Source organism: Nansenia antarctica (genome assembly GCF_963989245.1).
Source record: "Nansenia antarctica genome assembly, chromosome: 2".
Classification (NCBI taxonomy): Eukaryota; Metazoa; Chordata; class Actinopteri; order Argentiniformes; family Microstomatidae; genus Nansenia; species Nansenia antarctica.
The window spans coordinates 70,449,864-70,467,155 of NC_137675.1; the positions used below are offsets into that span (position 1 = coordinate 70,449,864).

At 43.1% G+C, this 17,292-nt stretch overlaps 2 protein-coding genes across 2 annotated transcripts; one reads left to right on the forward strand and one right to left on the reverse strand.

Annotated features, from left to right (window-relative positions):
• Nucleotides 1–684: 684 nt before the first annotated feature.
• On the reverse strand, nt 685–3,066 carry nkiras2 (NFKB inhibitor interacting Ras-like 2). Its single transcript, XM_080550671.1, has 4 exons — nt 3,053–3,066; nt 2,579–2,683; nt 2,232–2,473; nt 685–1,952 (listed from the first exon to the last, which is right to left on the reverse strand). Exons 2-4 carry the CDS (start codon nt 2,670–2,672, stop codon nt 1,710–1,712), a joined length of 579 nt encoding a protein of 192 aa, XP_080406797.1. The 5' UTR covers nt 2,673–2,683; nt 3,053–3,066; the 3' UTR covers nt 685–1,709.
• A 2,635-nt stretch (nt 3,067–5,701) lies between these two features.
• On the forward strand, nt 5,702–11,456 carry dnajc7 (DnaJ (Hsp40) homolog, subfamily C, member 7). The gene is made up of 12 exons (XM_080523684.1): nt 5,702–5,826; nt 6,040–6,153; nt 6,338–6,412; nt 6,544–6,662; nt 8,063–8,216; nt 8,304–8,468; nt 9,498–9,589; nt 9,854–9,927; nt 10,231–10,377; nt 10,527–10,676; nt 10,879–10,953; nt 11,062–11,456. The coding sequence occupies exons 1-12, from the start codon at nt 5,704–5,706 to the stop codon at nt 11,097–11,099; spliced, it is 1,326 nt and encodes a 441-aa protein (XP_080379810.1). The 5' UTR covers nt 5,702–5,703; the 3' UTR covers nt 11,100–11,456.
• The last annotated feature ends 5,836 nt before the right edge of the window (nt 11,457–17,292 follow it).

The following is a 17,292-nucleotide window of genomic DNA, read 5'->3' on the forward strand; positions in this document are numbered from 1 at the left end:
AACTCAAATGCATCCAGCACCTCTGGAACCATTCTTTTAGTTGCTGTGTAAAATAATGTTATTAATGTTAAATGTTATTGTTGATAAAACAATTTTAAACAAATTTTAATGAGAACACTAGTTTAATTCAGAACACTAGTCAGGCTATTTGAAAAGCATTGTTCTGGGAGAGATGAGCAATAGGGACTGAATTTTCTTGCCTGTCTCTCCCTAAATATAACACATGTCTGTCCCATATTAATTTAATAAATAATTTAAAAAAAAAATAAAACAATTTTATCAACATGAGATATATTTTTTGAGTGAAACTCAAATGCATCCAGCACCTCTGGAACCATTCTTTTAATCTTCATGTAATTAATCGTCTTGTTGTTAATCAATGCCTATATTACTGCCAACTGTCAAAAATGTTAAGCTTTATAATGTCATTTTTGGAAGCAAAGCAAATTCTGTTGCAATTTGTCTGAGGTTCCCCCCTCTTTTCTCACAAAATGCCTGTACTATAAGGGCGATCTGATTTTGATAGATGAGCAATCATGCAGAAATCATTCAGATGGCAGCTGTATTCTACTGAATTTAATCATCTCTCAAATCATGCAACGATACACAACAGTTACAAGTGAGAAGCAGAAAATGACATATTTTAATTTGTTTACACAACATGCAAACAATTATTGTCTCCACAACACTTTGATAGATAAATACAGTATTATGCATCAGAATATAAATGCAAATTCATCAAGAAAATAATATGCTGTTTAATACAGACAACAATGTCAAATCATAATACAAATATAGATCTGTGAACCGCCACAGGGCATTTTTCTGGTTCATTGATAAAATTGTTTTGATAAAAACATAAAGAATAAGAATTGACCCAGATATGGCATCAAATTATGCAGTTCGATAATCTGGCAATGAAATGTATATTATTTGATCAACAAAGTGTTTTACAGCTCAGTAACTACAATCAAGGATGCCCCATCTTCAACTGAGGCCTAGTGTCTAATCGACAGTAAGGAGTTTTTAATAATGGACAGATGAATATGTGACATCATACAAGCTGCCAAGGTTTTGGTCGAGGGCAAATACATCTATGTCAGTCCCCATTGGGGCCTGTCCAGCAGGCATGAAGCTCTACAAATGCCCTGCTCACCAACATAGAGAATAAGACTGCCAGACAGCCAAGACAATTTAAAATTCAAATTTTAAAAAAATGAAAGCTAACCCAAAAGGCAGTAGTAGGTGTTTCTGGCAAATGTGTAGAATATATGAACAGTACAGAGGAATGTTTCTTTCTAAATTTAGAGGTAATTCATGCCAAATAAATGCCACCATTTATGAGTGGATGGCATGCCAGTAGTGTAACAAATCTCCTGGTTAACAAACAGAACTTTAATCCCTTATACATCCTCCTTAACATCGGCCTATCCCACCTGATTATCTTCCTGCATTTTTTTTATGTCATCAAAGTTCAGTCTCCAAATGTTCATGAACATAATTGTTTTTGTGTGCAGCGTTTGTGTGCATTCTTGCAGTGCAGTCATAACATCTATGTCTATGTCTGTATGCATGTGATAATCAGCTTGTCATGTTTCCTCTCATACTCTTCTCCCCCTCCACCTCTGCATTTCCCATAATGCAATCTCCTTCTTTCCTAACTCCCTAAACCTTGTTTCTCCCTCATCCCATCAGTCCATCCTTCTCCCTCAGCTATCGACGGACCCACTCCCCTTGTTCTTGTTGCGGCTGAGGGGGAAGGTTGACTTGCTCTGGGGCTGGGTCATTTTGCTTGCCAGGTAGACAAAGGGCTCAATCAGGGTACGCCGGTCCACCACTGACACCTCCCACAGACGCACTTTCTCTGTCTTGGCCCAGTGCTGGGCCCCTTCTGCATCCACCCTCCTCTGCTCCTGCATGTCCAGCTTGTTACCCAGCACCACAATAGTCACCTGTTGACGAACATAATCATCGATTAGTAGGACCGCCCTCATATTAGTGGCATCAGTCCCCTATTGCCTGTGAGGAGTGCTGTTGGTAGAGATGCAGGGCTCTCAAGTCAAGAGACACACACGGCCTGTGAGCGTGTGAACGGGTTGAAATGCGCGTGTCTCACGCCCAATGCGTGAGACTTGAGAGCCCTGGAGATGCATTGCTTTAATCTAACTATTGTGTACACCCTTTCTTGACATAAGAATAATAGACCCACTACAACAGATTACGGTCCTCACCTCTTTCTTGTCACGGTAGCGGTCAATGTCTTTCTTGAGCGCCTCCATTCTCTTGAAGGACTCCTTACTGTCGATGCTGTAGACAAGAACAAAGCCATCTGCAAAGGAGTAGTAATGGCGAGGGAACTCCAGTCCTTCCCGCAGCCCCCGTGTGTCATAGAAGCGCACCTGCTCCCGTGTGCCGCGGTCAGTTTCTACGGAGCCAATGTAGATGTCCTCCAGGGTCTCCATGGGCTCAGAGCCTGTACGCATATGATATGAGGTCAAGTATAATAAGTGGCTGGAATCGGAGGATTTCACATTATTGGGGGTCATGCACAATGACGTGGGCTTAATGAACTGCTTACCTGCTATATGATTGGCATATAGTAATTGCTCCAAAACGGCCGTCTTTCCAACGGCAGCTAGACCACACACCACCACTTTACAACTTTTTCCCATGGTCAGTCCTCCTGACCGATCAAACCAAAACAGAGCACAGTATTTTTTTTATTAGCGACAGCCAGCAGTACGCTCCGTTTACACACTGTTCTTATCAATACACTTTATGTTATTGCAGACCAGTTAACTGACGCACAGAGGAACGTTCTGTCTAAACGGATACTAAGGTCGACGTCGTCTGTTCACAACGTCGAACGACAGCTCGCTAAGATATAGCTACAGTTAGGTTTTCGTCCAACCATCGAGATTAGGATCGATGGTATTAACAACGTTATACCGATTAACACCCGAAGGTTTGTCTTCGTTTGATTGTATTCAATACAATTATAGTCTTTATATCGATCTGAACATCCCTGTTCGTCTCGGACACAAACACTTACCTTTCAAAAGTACTTCCTGTTTACTGTGTACGTCACGTGGGCGTAACCAGACTGCTTAGGCTACGTGACAAGTGCGACCTCTAGCGTCTGGCGCTGACTCCCCATCCCACGTTAGAGAGATGTCCTCAATTGTAATCACGCGGCGCATAATTATCAAATCTGACAACGCATGGATATATCTTCACATCTGAGAACCACACATATATGATATAGTGATCTACTAATCTAGGCAGCTCGTCGACAATTGTAGGTGTCCAGGAACACTTCGTGAGCTTAGAATGATAAGGTTCTATCTCCGTTTAGGGTAGTTCAGAGATATTGAGTGTCAACGTTTTTACATTCCATTATGTTTTGTGAGATGGAACCTTTGTATTTTATTAATTACTAACTCAAAAATGTCAACATTTAAAAAAATAACACCACACAGGCATTAATAAACACCTAATGGATCAGATTATGTAAAAAAACTAAATTTTGACAAAAATGGAGATAGAACTTAGAACCTTAATTCTAACGTCACGACTTGCTGTGTCACATGAAACAGCTCTCTTCCCCAGCTGTCAAATCAAGCTCCGTCCGTGTAGTTTGCCCCCCCCCAACACAAGCCCCCCCCCAGTCCACCAAAATGGCGTCGGTTGACTATGATGATGATGATGATGTGACCATGGATCCTGAGATGGAATACCTCAGCGACGAGGAATTGGAGAGGTGCGTAGCCGTGATGGCGACAATAAATGTACACATTTGACAACGAACGGTTGTAATGTCATGACATGTGAATGCTTCGAATTTGCTACAATACTTTGGTCGTGTGTTTAGCTGAGTCTGACAGCAGTGGTTAGCAGCACAGCGAGCCCAGTGTTCGGCCAGGTGGTCATATCTAGTATCAATGGGACCAGAGGGTCTTTTTTTGTCTCAGCTCGCTGTATCATCTACGATTTAGGTTAGCTTCAGCAGACAATAATCAACTTAAGCCAGAACAATCCAAATAGCCTTGCTCTCTTGTGAAATATGCACCACACGCGCTGACACAGATGGCAAGTAGTCTTTTATAGTTGGGTAAAATCATGATCTAGATTGCCATCTACCTAATGTCATTACATCAGGTCATCTACCTAATGTCATTACATCAGGCCAGCAGCAGTTACCATTAGGTAACCTGACTGGTCGGTATGTTGGTCGCAATCTGTCATGTCTTTACAATCTGTCATGTCTTTAATCTGTCATGTCTTTACAATCTGTCATGTCTTTCCCCACCTTGACAACAGTGCTGGACAATGACTGTCCACAAACACCAAACAATATTCCATGTGTCATTGGATTAGGGCCTCACGATATAGGCCCCTAGACCAAATATGATATTGCGATAGCGATATTACTTGGGATATATCAAACACGTTGAATTCTTGATTATGTACACTTGACATGGTTAAAAACAACTGTCAAAGTAAAGTACGATGTGCAATAACCAAATGAAACATCTATGCATGCGTTAAGTTAAAGTGCGTTTTTGTTGTATTGAGTGAGCAAATATTACAGCCTCTAGCGATATAGATATTGCACATGTTATGTGTAATATATTGTGCAGCCCTATGATTGATTACCTATCACTGCACATTCAACATTTAAAGCAAGACACTTTATTGGGGGGGAGGACACAACAATGACACCTGTGCACAGGCCTACTTTTACTCCTGCTTCACTAGGGTGCCCTCTTGCGCCTCTGTCTGATTGAGATCTGAAGCATGGTGATATATATTATTTTTTTGTTGTTGTTGGCTTCACCCTTGTATCATGTGGTCCCTTCATGGCAGTCTCTGTTGTATTCCCTCTGTCCTCGGGAATCTGATTGTGACCCAGGTACACTCTTAAAATATACACTTGTCCACTTCGTCTCATAAGCCCCCTCTTTCGATTGGGTGTGACATTGCTGCTGGTGTGGCTTTTTCTATGTTTAAACTTTTGAGTAGCAGTCCCTTGACACCCGCACACCAATCTCAAATGTCAGGTGGTGTGTTTGGAAGCAACCTGATATAGATGAGCCTTGCTCTACCACAAGTGTGTTGTATGCATGCATTAGAATTAAGCTGACCACTTTCAGCATTCTTTCATTCTCAAAATATCAAATATGGCAGCGCACTGTGGACTGTACAGTATCATGTACAAATAAACTTTGATTTGTATGGACACCTCTTGATGACTGGTATACAGGCTACAGTGAAGTCATTGATAACTCCCCTATGCATTTCTTAAGCGGTGTTCCCTTTTTATCATTTTATACTATTAGGCTACTTTTGTCAACAGATTGTTTCATTTATTTTTGACACATTTTATTAACACATAAACAACACAAATTGTTTCTCCAGGGACGCTGAGTGCTTCAAAGAACAGGGAAATGCCTATTACATCAAGAAGGATTACTCTGAAGCATTCAACTACTACACCAAGGCCATAGGTAAGAATAGGTTTAATAAGTGCTGTTGTTTTTCTCCTTCTCTGTCTCTTATTGCTGTCCATCTGCTGACATTGCCAAGAAATAGACCACAGACAGATAATGGTGAGAGCAGACACATTCTATTGTTATATTAGCCTATAGATTATTAGTGTTGTATTATGTTCTATTATCATTTCATTTGTGTATTCTGACAGACATGTGTCCCAAGACTGCCAGTTACTATGGAAACCGGGCAGCAACGCTTATGATGTTGTGTCGGTTCAGGGAGGCTCTGGAGGACTCCCAGCAGGCTGTGCGGCTAGACGACACTTTCATGAAGGTACAGTAGGCTTTATCAGGTACAGCACCATCTTGAGCAATGGGCTTGGCAAATATGGAGCTAGTCTGACCTTCCAGAAGGTTCAGTCATTTCGTGTACACAATTAAATCAGGCTTATGGAAATAGTGGAGTCATTTGTTTTCCCAGCGGGTGTTTCCCCTGTCTGTGTTTCTGCCCCAGCATGTGAACTCACTGTGAGTCACTTGTCCATAGGGTCATCTGAGAGAGGGCAAGTGCCATCTGTGTCTTGGCAACGCCATGGCTGCCAGCCGCTGTTTCCAGAGGGTTCTGGAACTGGAGCCTGACAACAGCCAGGCACAACAGGAGGTGGGTCAGCCACAAGTGACACAGCATCTGTGTCAGGGGCAGGCCATGACCTGGCCATTTACCTCACTGCTTGGCGTCATTTGCTGAAAATGCCCAAATGTGAATTCAATTTGTTCGGCAGGGAGTATTGATGGATTGAATTGTTCATGTCTTGATGGAATGGCATAATGCCCCTTCTCTTCAGGTGAAGAATGCAGAATCAATTCTAGAGTATGAGAAGATGGCAGAAATAGGATTCGAGAAGCGTGACTTCAGGATGGTAAGCTTGTTTTATTTGCACAGCCTACTCTAAACATCTGTTGGGTGTTTGTGGGGAGGGAGGCACGGTCTGTTCTTGTAATAGCTATCCCTGTTCGTTGACGCACCAGTCTCTCCCTCTGGTGTCTACAGGTTGTCTTCTGTATGGATCGAGCCTTGGAGTCGGCCTCAGCCTGCCACAGGTTCAAAGTGCTGAAAGCAGAGTGTTTGGCCATGCTAGGTCGCTACCCAGAAGCTCAATCTGTAGCCAGGTAACAGGACACTGTTGGGTGGACATAAATAGTGTTAGCTTCTTCTTGCTATATTTCGATTGGCATTAGTACAGTGGGGGAAATAAGTATTGAACACATCAACATTTTGTCCAGTAAATGTATTCCAATGAGCCTATTCAAGTGAAATTTGCACCAGACTTTGGTATTAACTCAAACAATCCAGACAAAAAAATCTAAACATTAAAGTCCATATGTAAATAAAGCTGTGTAATAAAGTGGAATGAAACAGGAAAAAAGTATTGAACTCACTAAGAACAAGTTGCTTAAACTAAAGTTAAAGTTAGAAAAAATAACTAATTTGGCAAAGAGCCCAAAAAAAAAGCAAAGAGCTGTCTCAAAACATGACAGACATATTTCACAACTTCTCAATCTTCCAGTAAGCACCATTGGGGGCATTATCCGTAAGTGGAAGCAACATCACTCCACCTTCAACCGGCCACGCACAGGAAAAAAATACATGTTGAAGCTTGTTTAAGGTTTGCCAAACAACATTTGGACAAGCCAGTGAACTACTGGGAGCATGTGCTCTGGTCAGATGAGACCAAAATTGAACCTTTTGGCTGTCACACAACACACCATGTTTAGAGGAGAAATGGCACTGCACATCACCCGAATAACACTTTACCAACAGTGAAGTTTGGAGGTGGAAGTATCATGGTGTGGGGCTGTTTCTCCTCTCGTGGTACTGGCAGACTTCATATCATTGAAGGAACAATGAATGGAGCCATGTACAGAGAGATTCTTGAGATGAACCTGCTGCCAGGATGCTGAGGATGAGACGTGGGTGGACCTTCCAGCAGGACAACGATCCAAAGCATACAGCAAAGGAAACTCGCAATTGGTTTCAGAGAAAGAAAATCAACTTGTTGGAATGGCCCAGTCAATCACCTAACTTAAACCCAATTGAACATTTGTGGAAGCATCTGAAGATCCAGATTCACAAGATTCACAAAAGGGCCCCCCGCAATCTTCAAGATTTAAAGACAATCTGTGTAGAGGAATGGGCTGAAATCACACCTGAATACTGCGGGTGATTAGTTACTTCATACAGAAAGTGCCTTGAAGCTGTCATTACAAACAAAGGCTTCTCCACTAAGTATTGAATTCATTTCAGTTAGTGTTCAATACTTGAGTGTAGTTCAATACTTTTTTCTTGTTTCATTCTACTTTATTACACATAACTTTATTTATATATGTTTTCTTTTTGTCTGGATTGTTTGAGTTAATATCAAAGTCTGGTGCAAATTTCACTTGAATAGGCTCAATGGAAATACATTTACTGGACAAAATGTTGATGTGTTCAATACTTATTTCCCCCACTGTATATATCTGTCCTGTTGTGACATAAAGCAAACTTGTTTCTTTGTCTCCCCTGGTAGCGACATCTTGCGGATGGACTCCACTAACGGGGACGCCCTGTATGTCCGCGGCCTCTGTCTGTACTATGAGGACTGCATTGACAAGGCCGTCCAGTTCTTTGTCCAGGCCCTGCGCATGGCCCCTGACCACGAGAAAGCTCGTCTCGCCTGCAGAGTGAGTCCTCCACCCAGTACCCAGTGCCCATGCATCTGAGTGTTTTTGCCGGCTCTTGATAATTTCTCGTGGTGCCTTTATACTCAGGATGCCAAAGCACTCAAAGCCAAAAAGGAGGAGGGGAACAAGGCTTTCAAGGAGGGGAACTATGAGGCGGCCTACGAGCTGTACTCTGAGGCGCTGACAATAGACCCCAACAACATCAAAACAAATGCCAAGCTGTTCTGTAATAGGGGCACCGTTGGATCTAAGGTATGGCTCAAATGATGTATTCATGCTTGGTAGTTGTTGTTGTTTTTCTTCCATTTTGGTATTTAGTCAGCTTCAGGATTGAGTGTTTTACTCTCACTCCAAGGTTTGTGGTTCCCTCTTAAGCCCAATTTATACTTCTGCGTCGAATTTACGCGCGGCTACGCCGTAGCCTACGCAAGGGCTCTCCGAATTTCTACTTCTGCGTTGGTCGGTCTGCGTCGTGTTGGTCGGTGTACTCATAGCGGCATAATAGCATTTTTATGCTTGTTGTAAAGAAAATGTCTATAATGCATTGAAATGACATTAAACTAAGATGATACGATGGTTATCATAATTTTTCAAATCTTTATTAATAAGTAATTACAGAAAAAGTAAATTACATTTCTGTCATGGCTTCCGCATTTTGGCCTACGAGAGAGTCGGAATCATGTCGGAATCATGTGCTACCAAGCGGACCAATCACAGTGCTTACGGTTGCGTAGGCACTGCCGCGTAGTTACATTTTTGGAGAGGTGCGCGTCAACCTACGCCGTAGCCTACGGCGTAGGCTACACCGTCGATTTTACGCAGAAGTATAAATTGGGCTTTAGTTGATTACCTTGGAGTTGTAACTACCTGGCTGCTGAAATTTGATATGTTCTGTATAAAACTCCCAAGTGTGTTAAAATGGCTCCTGGCATCATGTACCACTTCTAAATCCTTCAGGAAGTCACACACTCTTGAACAATTTCACAGACATGTTTTTGGCAATGTACACAATGTCTACTGTCCTGGCTCACACACCACACTGACTGTATGAGACATACCAACTCAGTGCACTGACTCACACACACTTCTTTCAGTAAGCACTCTCTGCCTCTCTTACTGTGTGTAGGCCTATTTTTAGCTGTGCTGCATCTGTGCAGCTCTGCACTTTGCTTTACTTTCCTCTCTGTAACCACTAGAACTGGGCCAGCATCTCCCTTTCTCTCGTGCCTCCTTGCCCTTACCTTTTTTTTCATAATTTCCTCCCCCATTTTAATTTCAAAGCTGAAAAAACTAGACCAGGCTATTGAAGACTGTACCAAGGCAATTAATCTGGATGAGACCTACATCAAGGCCTATTTACGGAGAGCGCAATGGTACGTCAATGAATCTTAGCTTTTTGCTGTTTCAAGTTTCCTCTGTGTGTGTGTGTGTGTGTGTGTGTGTGTGTGTGTGTGTGTGTGTGTGTGTGTGTGTGTGTGTGTGTGTGTGTGTGTGTGTGTGTGTGTGTGTGTGTGTGTGTGTGTGTGTGTGTGTGTGTGTGTGTGTGTGTGTGTGTGTGAGAGAGAGAGAGAAGGTGAATATTATGAAAGCTGAGAGATGATACTAAAGCTTGTTCCCTATGTGATTGTGCTCTGCAGTTACATGGACACAGAGCTATATGAGGAGGCAGTTCGGGACTATGAAAAGGTCTACCAGACAGAGAAGACAAAAGGTAAGTGCTCTCTGTTTCCAGACGTGTGACTCAGCTGCCACTCCCTATAGCCCAGCCATTCCCTCTTACCCTGTTAGTCAGTTCTGTTTCTTCATGCTCCGGTGTGTCACTCTGCTATTTCCGCCTTGCTGTTATTAGGCAATGTCTCAGGTGTCACTGTGAGGGGTTCAATTACAGTGTAGCACCACCTGCTGGCACCTTATTGCAACTGCTTATAGTTCTGTGCTGAACTGGTAAATAGCTATGAGTGTCTCTCTCTCTTTCCATCATATATTAGTCTCACTCTTATCTTCTCTTCTGTAGAACACAAGCACCTCCTCAAGAGTGCACAGTTGGAGCTGAAGAAAAGCAAGCGGAAAGATTACTACAAGGTGCTGGGAGTGGATAAGAATGCCACAGAGGACCAGATAAAAAAGGCTTATCGCAAACGGGCCCTCATGCACCATCCAGGTATCTGTCAAAGTCCCGCTCTCAGTTAAAACGACTGACCTGTTACTCCTTAATGATAGGAAAAGTGTTATTGTAGTTAATATTGTAGGTCTCTCTCTGCCTGCATCCATCTTGTTTATCCTCCCACTTGACCGATGTGTATCTGTCAGACCGCCACAGCTCAGCCAGCGCAGAGGTGCAGAAGGAAGAGGAGAAGAAGTTTAAAGAGGTGGGCGAGGCGTTTACCGTGCTCTCTGACCCGAAGAAGAAGAACCGCTACGACAGCGGCCATGACCTGGAGGAAGAAGGCATGAGCAATGGCGGTCAGTAGCTAAGAAACATCTTCATGGGGAGATCATAGGAGGCATGGGAGGGGCAGAATAAACTACTCACCTTAAAGGAGAATAGGCTATGTGCAGCCGTTTCAGTGTGTTGCGTATGATTTGAAATGCTACAAAGTGTTGGAAATGGTATTTCTCAGTTGTCATGTTTCTGTTGACCAATGTTTTTCTGTCTCGCCAGCTGATTTTGATGCCAACAACATTTTCAAGGCATTCTTTGGAGGACCTGGAGGCTTTAGTTTTGAAGCTAATCAATGTAAGTATGCCAAAAGTTGTGGGTAACAGTACATTTATTTTGTTTTGCTATTAAACATATTACAATGAAGCCTGTTTTATAATTTACACTTTTGTTTTGTTTTTTTAGCATCTGCGCCAGGGAATTTCTTCTTCCAGTTTGGTTAATTGGAGGATTCTAGTACTTCGACAGTAACCCCACCATGGACTCAGAAGGATTCAACCCCAATCCCACTCTCATTTACATTAACATATCTGCCTGATTCTCAGTTTGGATTCTGTCTATGCCATTACGGTATGATAGCCTGAATGACATCCAATGACAACATGCAACAACGTATGAATCCCCCATCTAGCAAGGATTCAGGCTCAGACTATTTAGATACTGTTACTGGTTTTGATTTGGTTTCCCTTTGTCAAATTGAAACCGATTTGAATGTCAGTAATGGCAAGCAACCCTGGTATTTAATTTCCATTGAAAGAATGGTGGCCCAACCAAGTAAGAATCATGCTGAGACTTTGAAATAAGACTGTGCAGCTACAAAATCTGACCTATTGAGGCTCAGGTCAACATGTGACTCCTGGGGAAACCTCTGAGAAGGGACTGGGCATTGAGCATGCTATAAACCCCTTATGGCTGCCTTCCCCTTGACCAGGAAGTATTCAGAGCATGTTATGTTTTGCCTAGTGATTTTAAGGACAACTTGAATGTTGCATTGGCAGAACAGCACCCCTATACACTCAAGAACCAAAAGACAATTTAGCAGCTGTGGTTGAATGCTTATTGAAAGCTGTCATCATGTTATAGAAAGAGTTAAGGTTTATAATTTCGATTTCCACAACCGCTGGGGTAAATAGAGTTATCAATAAACTACTGCTGAGTGCTGACATATAGGGAGATGACTGGAAATAGCAATGTCTATGGGTAATGTCTAGTCTGGCTGTCTTGTTGGCTTGTTATGCCCGGTATGTTTTATGTTCGATGTTGCCATTCACCGGTTGCTGCATTGTACATTTTACTGGAATGTAAAGTGTTAATTTGTGTTAATAGTTGATGACTGTTTTATTTTTTATTTTGATATGTATATTTATTGTACATTTGCTGTCTCATGGAAGCTCTACCAGGAATGAGGATGCTATTCTATTATGTAAAAGATTGAAAAGGGCACCAAGGACCAGCTTCCTTTTGGCACATACTCAGGAAAAGAATTTGGTTGTGCCTGTGCAGCGTCTATGAAATATAGAGCTGACATCAGTGTATTATACTGGCTGTGTTCCCTATAGGCTACTTAATGCAAGCTACCGCTGAGTTAATCAATGTCGCCATTATGTCGCTCTTTACCTCCAAATAAATCATGTATACAAATCTATGCTCTTGAACATATCTTAGCAAACTATCAAATTAAGCAACCCTTTTGCCCATTTCAGGGACCGTTTTTGAGTCCTGCCTTTAGTCTAATAAGCAGGTTGTCTCCAGGCAGCAGTATCTAACTACAGTTAAGTAGTTCCACTGCTTTATTCATGATACAACAAAAACAGCCAGGGGTTGAATGCTTGAATAGAGCCTAACTTGTGATTTAAACTTGATATACAATTGATAAAACATTATGAGTACAGGATGTCCTGATCTCTTGGTGCACTTGAAAAAGGGAAGCATCTTCATCTTGAGTTTGCTCTCATAAAGCTGAAACAGACTTCACTATGGACCGTTGTCAAATGCCATGTAAATAAAGATGGTCTCTTCTGGGTTTCCCCGACTTGTCAATGCATTGCTTTTTATTATTTTTTTGTATTTTTTTTACTTTCAGATATGATCAGCCTGCTGTTTACCCCAGTACTGTAGTCAAACACTTGAGAAAACAAGAATGAATTGTAGTGATACATGAGGCCAAATGCTTGTTGTTTTGTAAGAGACAATGCAAATGCAATGGGGCTGCAGACTGCACTCCAGCCTCTTTAATGTATTTAATTAGTTTCTTTAATCAAACATTTCTCACAACATTTCTACACAGTTAGTTTTTGAGACATTTTCATATGTACATGCTACAAATAAAGGCTTTTAAACCAGTGTCTTAACTTTATGTAAACCAGACAAGACAACATGCATGTTGTTATTCTTCAGCTGGATTGACCATAGAACAAATAACTTGAAATGAAATAACAAGCTTTTGGTAGGGTACAACTTTGTATGTTGATTTCTTCACTACAAGGACGATACCAAAGTACATTTTATAACACGTTGTATTCCTGGGATGTAGATAATATATGCAAACAATATTGTACATGAAAATACACATCACAAAATGTGTGCACATATCTAGGAAAAGTCATGAAAGGAGGGTCCTGAAATTCGATCGAGTGCAAAGATATAACACATATATCTCTATGTAAACAGAGGCTCACTGTGACAAGACTCCGCTTGTACCAGAGCAGATCCATGGATGAATCTATCCTGGTCTGAGGGCAGTTTGCACTTCTGGCTTGTGCCTTTAAAAGACAACAGCCGTGCGTAAAACGCTCCCAGCCTTCTCTGAAGCCTCTGAACTAGAGTCAGGGCAACAGGCAGAGACTCCTCCTTTGAACCTCCAGACCCAGCTGAGTGAGTGATAGACCTCATGTCTGCCACAAACTCATCAACAATACCTGAGGCCTCCTCCTCATATAAAGCTATTCCGGCACATATTTGCACTCACGGCCTTGGTGGCTTTGGAGTGAAACTCCTCGCTCTTCATACTCCTGAGGTGTCCCAGTCCACACTGCAAGAGGAGGACACGCGTCTATGCGGCGCTCCAGCAGAGGATCCGTCCTCATCAGAGACAGAGCTGATCGTCAGACGCCCGTAGACCATGTGGCCCACCGAAGATATTATTTATTTATTTTAATAAAAAATATATGAAATATATTTTAAATAAATACTTTATTTATGACTGTCTTGTATCACGTTGCTTATTACATATTAAGGGGTTTTACCATTCTTTTATTTTTTTTACACAAAGTGTATTACCCCAAGAAAAAGATGACACCTGGTGGTTGTTTTGCCGAGCCTGCTGTTTTACAAACATCATTGGCAACAGACAAACAGTTTGGGGGCAGGAGATGGGCACCTTATTAGCTACTGTGTGCTGGCCTGCAGAGTCCCATCATAGAAAGTCACCATGAGCAAGCTAGATAACTAGAGTATGCTTGTTTTTGTTTTTGCCTCAGGTGAAAGGAAGAGTAGATGCTTAGTGGAGAGAGCCTACTTATGGTGGCTGCCTGACTTCTGGGCAATGCTGACAGCTCTCCCTGCTGATCAGGTCGCCTTCCTTCGGACTGATTTCACTCAGTCCATCACAGGCAACCCCTACTCCAACATGGCCTGGGACATGTGGATCGAGTGTACAATGAACAAGGGCAGCAAAATGAAGTCTGGCTGGCTCTCCATCCTCCAGAATGAGAAGCAGCTGCTGGTGCACTCCAGAAATGTTAACAATGTGACCCAGATCCGGGCGGCTCACAACGCGCTGGCCAACCGAAAAGAAGCCAAGAAGAAGCACATGCAATGTGGCCCGAAACGGATGCGCGAGGATGAGCAGTGTGTGCAGGACCTGGTCGCATGCATGCATGCATGCATGAGTTTGACTCCTTCCCGTTCGACCCGGCCTCACCCACCCTCCGCACCCTACAGTCCTGCCTCTGATGAGCTCACTGCTGACTTCAACTCAGCCCGTGCTGCAGGAGAGGAGAAGTTGACCAGCTTTTTACGAGACAGAGTGTTCAGTAAGAATACCTCCCTCCATGCATCCGTCCCATTGAGCAAACGCTTGACATTTGCCAAGGGGCCATGCACAAAGAAACCCGGGGAGGAACCCAAGGTGAGGGCTGCTGAGATGGAGCGGGATGCTCTCAAGGCAGTGATCGACCTGGTTGAGGTCAGTCAACTTGTGAACCTCCCAGAGTTGTTGGAACATCGTGTTGTCGAGGAGTGTATGGCCTTATTCAACTCCAATGGCACATACAGGAAGACGCAGAAGAGCAAGCTCATCCAGAAGCTCTCTCTCCAATCTGTAGTCCTGAAAGAACCCTACATCGCTCTCATCGACATGGGCATGATTTGGAGGATGGCAACTCCATCAGCAGAAGATCGACAGACACAAGATGGCACCCCATACAAGTGGTCGGACTACGTCCACAAGGTGTCATCCATCATCCTTGCCCGCCATGGTGATGCTGACCGTATCATCTGCGTGAATGACCCGTACGATGACCCGTACTCAACGAAAGATGACGAGCGAGACCTGCGAGTACAGGGAAAGGCACATGTCCCCAACACCTACATGAAATTGGGCGACCCCTTCCCCTCTGCCAGAGTGTTCAAAACGCTGCTGTGTAGCGTCAGCAACAAGAGGCGCCTGCAACACCTAATATGCAGCTACCTGACCGACCTTGCACAGACTGTAGATGCAGAGATTGTTTACTCTGTTGGCTCTAATTGCACCAATTTGTCAACACAACAGCCGATGCAGAACTACATCTTTGACCATTCTGAGGCTGACACCATCCTCTTCTCTGCTTATGCAGTTCTGAGTCAGGCTACAGTGGCCCTGTTGTCATAGATGCAGCTGACACTGATGCCTATGTCGCAGCAGCGGCCATCTCACAGCAGTTGCCAGGTATGCTCTATATCAAGAGAAAGCAGGAGATTATTGTATGCCGTGGCCTGGTGACTGAAGAGATGGCAGACTGTATTGTGCAGCTACATTGTTTTACAGGCTGTGATGCCAACTCAGGCTTCTATGGCACAGGGAAATTGTCGGTGTATGACAAGGTGGCTAAGAGCCCTGTGGCAAGACGGCAACTCTCACGGTGTGGAGATAGCCTTCACCTTGAGGAGGAGGTGGTAGAGGAGCTCTTCCAGTTCACACGTCATGTCATCTATGGCGACAAAATGAGCAGCACCATGGCTGAGGCCCGTGCCGAGAAGTGGAAGAGAATGAAGAACAATTCATTCATCCATCTCCCTCCAGATGCAGATAGCCTACGCCAACATTGTCTCCGTGCCAACTACTTGGCCTATCTAGTGCGCCACCCCTCCCGGAAGCACCACCCCTCGCCACTCGGACATGGCTGGGAGCTGGTGGGTGGTCACTGTCGTCCTGTCCGCCACACACGACCTGCTCTCCCAATGAATCTACCTGCCCCAGGCCCAGCTGAAGACAAGGAGGAAGATGAGAGTGAGGAGGGAGATGAGGTGGAGGGAGAGGGGGAGGAGGGAGAGGGGGATTCAGAATCTAGTGAGGCAGAATGTTCTGATTCAGAGTGATCACATTATGTTTAAAGTAGTTCAATTGTTTTGTTACAACTATTCAAGTTACAGCTATTAAAGAGCTTATTTTGTAAGTATAATTACGTCTCTTGTTATACATTCATAATAGTTGATACCCTGGTGGCAACTAACGGGCATCCAATTTAACAAAACAAATTAATCAAGCCTTTGACTCTAATATGTCAACAAGATGAAACAAGATTTTTTAACCTGGCTTTATCCAATGTTCAGATTTAAGTTCTTGAATGTTATGCAAATTAGCGCATATCTAATTAGGTAACGCCTCATTTGCATATTTAAACATACAAATACAATACAAAAAATAATTGTCTTAATGTAAGTGATTAACTGAGGAAGTTTCATAGTGATAGCTATTAGTTATTTTTTTTACCCTATTCACCAGCCATGTATTTTGGATTTGGCCCTCTGGCAAAAAACCCCGGGATTTTGGGGAGGGACCTGGAGGCTAAATTTTTCCTAAAAGGTCCCTAGAAGTCAAATAAATCATCAAACCATGTTAGCCAGAGAGTGGTCACGGAATTTTGGTTTTGGACCCTACTAGGATGTTGTTTGTTTAAAACGTTTATGCTAGCTCGAGAGCTTCGTAGAGCTAGCATCTTTAGCTACTGTGCGCAGGGTTGCCAGATGGGGATTACCCTCGAATGGGCTACTTTTGATCACACTGGGCCGGAAAAGGCAGTTGGGCTGGATAAATAACATTTAAGCGATATCAAAATGTCAGTACCTGAATGTTACAACATGTGTTAAGTTGTAGCTACCCTAGTAGCTACATACAATGTGCATTTTTTTAAACGTTATTTTACAAACATCATTGGCAACAGACAAACAGTTTGGGGCAGGAGATGGGCACCTGCCGAATAGTAATTAGTGGTTTTCTGACAAGTATAGGTTTGGGGCTAGTGGTTTTTGGTCGATTAAGCGATTTTTAGACTGTGGTTAGGCTGGAAATGTCAACCTATCTGGCAACCCTGGTTCGCCCTGTCACACTGACACTGACACTGACAGTGACTGGATGAGGAGAATTTGAATTGAGGT

Bases quoted from the DNA above. Each gene is read 5' to 3' on its own strand.
- nkiras2 (XM_080550671.1), bottom strand. From the start codon at position 2,672: ATGGGAAAAAGTTGTAAAGTGGTGGTGTGTGGTCTAGCTGCCGTTGGA. The intron at 2,474-2,578 runs GTAAGCAGTTCA...ATATGCGTACAG, and splicing joins ATATGCCAATCATATAGCAG to GCTCTGAGCCCATGGAGACC. The intron at 1,953-2,231 runs GTGAGGACCGTA...GTTCGTCAACAG, and splicing joins GCTACCGTGACAAGAAAGAG to GTGACTATTGTGGTGCTGGG.
- dnajc7 (XM_080523684.1), top strand. From the start codon at position 5,704: ATGTGTCCCAAGACTGCCAGTTACTATGGAAACCGGGCAGCAACGCTT. The intron at 6,413-6,543 runs GTAAGCTTGTTT...TGGTGTCTACAG, and splicing joins AGAAGCGTGACTTCAGGATG to GTTGTCTTCTGTATGGATCG. The intron at 6,663-8,062 runs GTAACAGGACAC...CTCCCCTGGTAG, and splicing joins GAAGCTCAATCTGTAGCCAG to CGACATCTTGCGGATGGACT.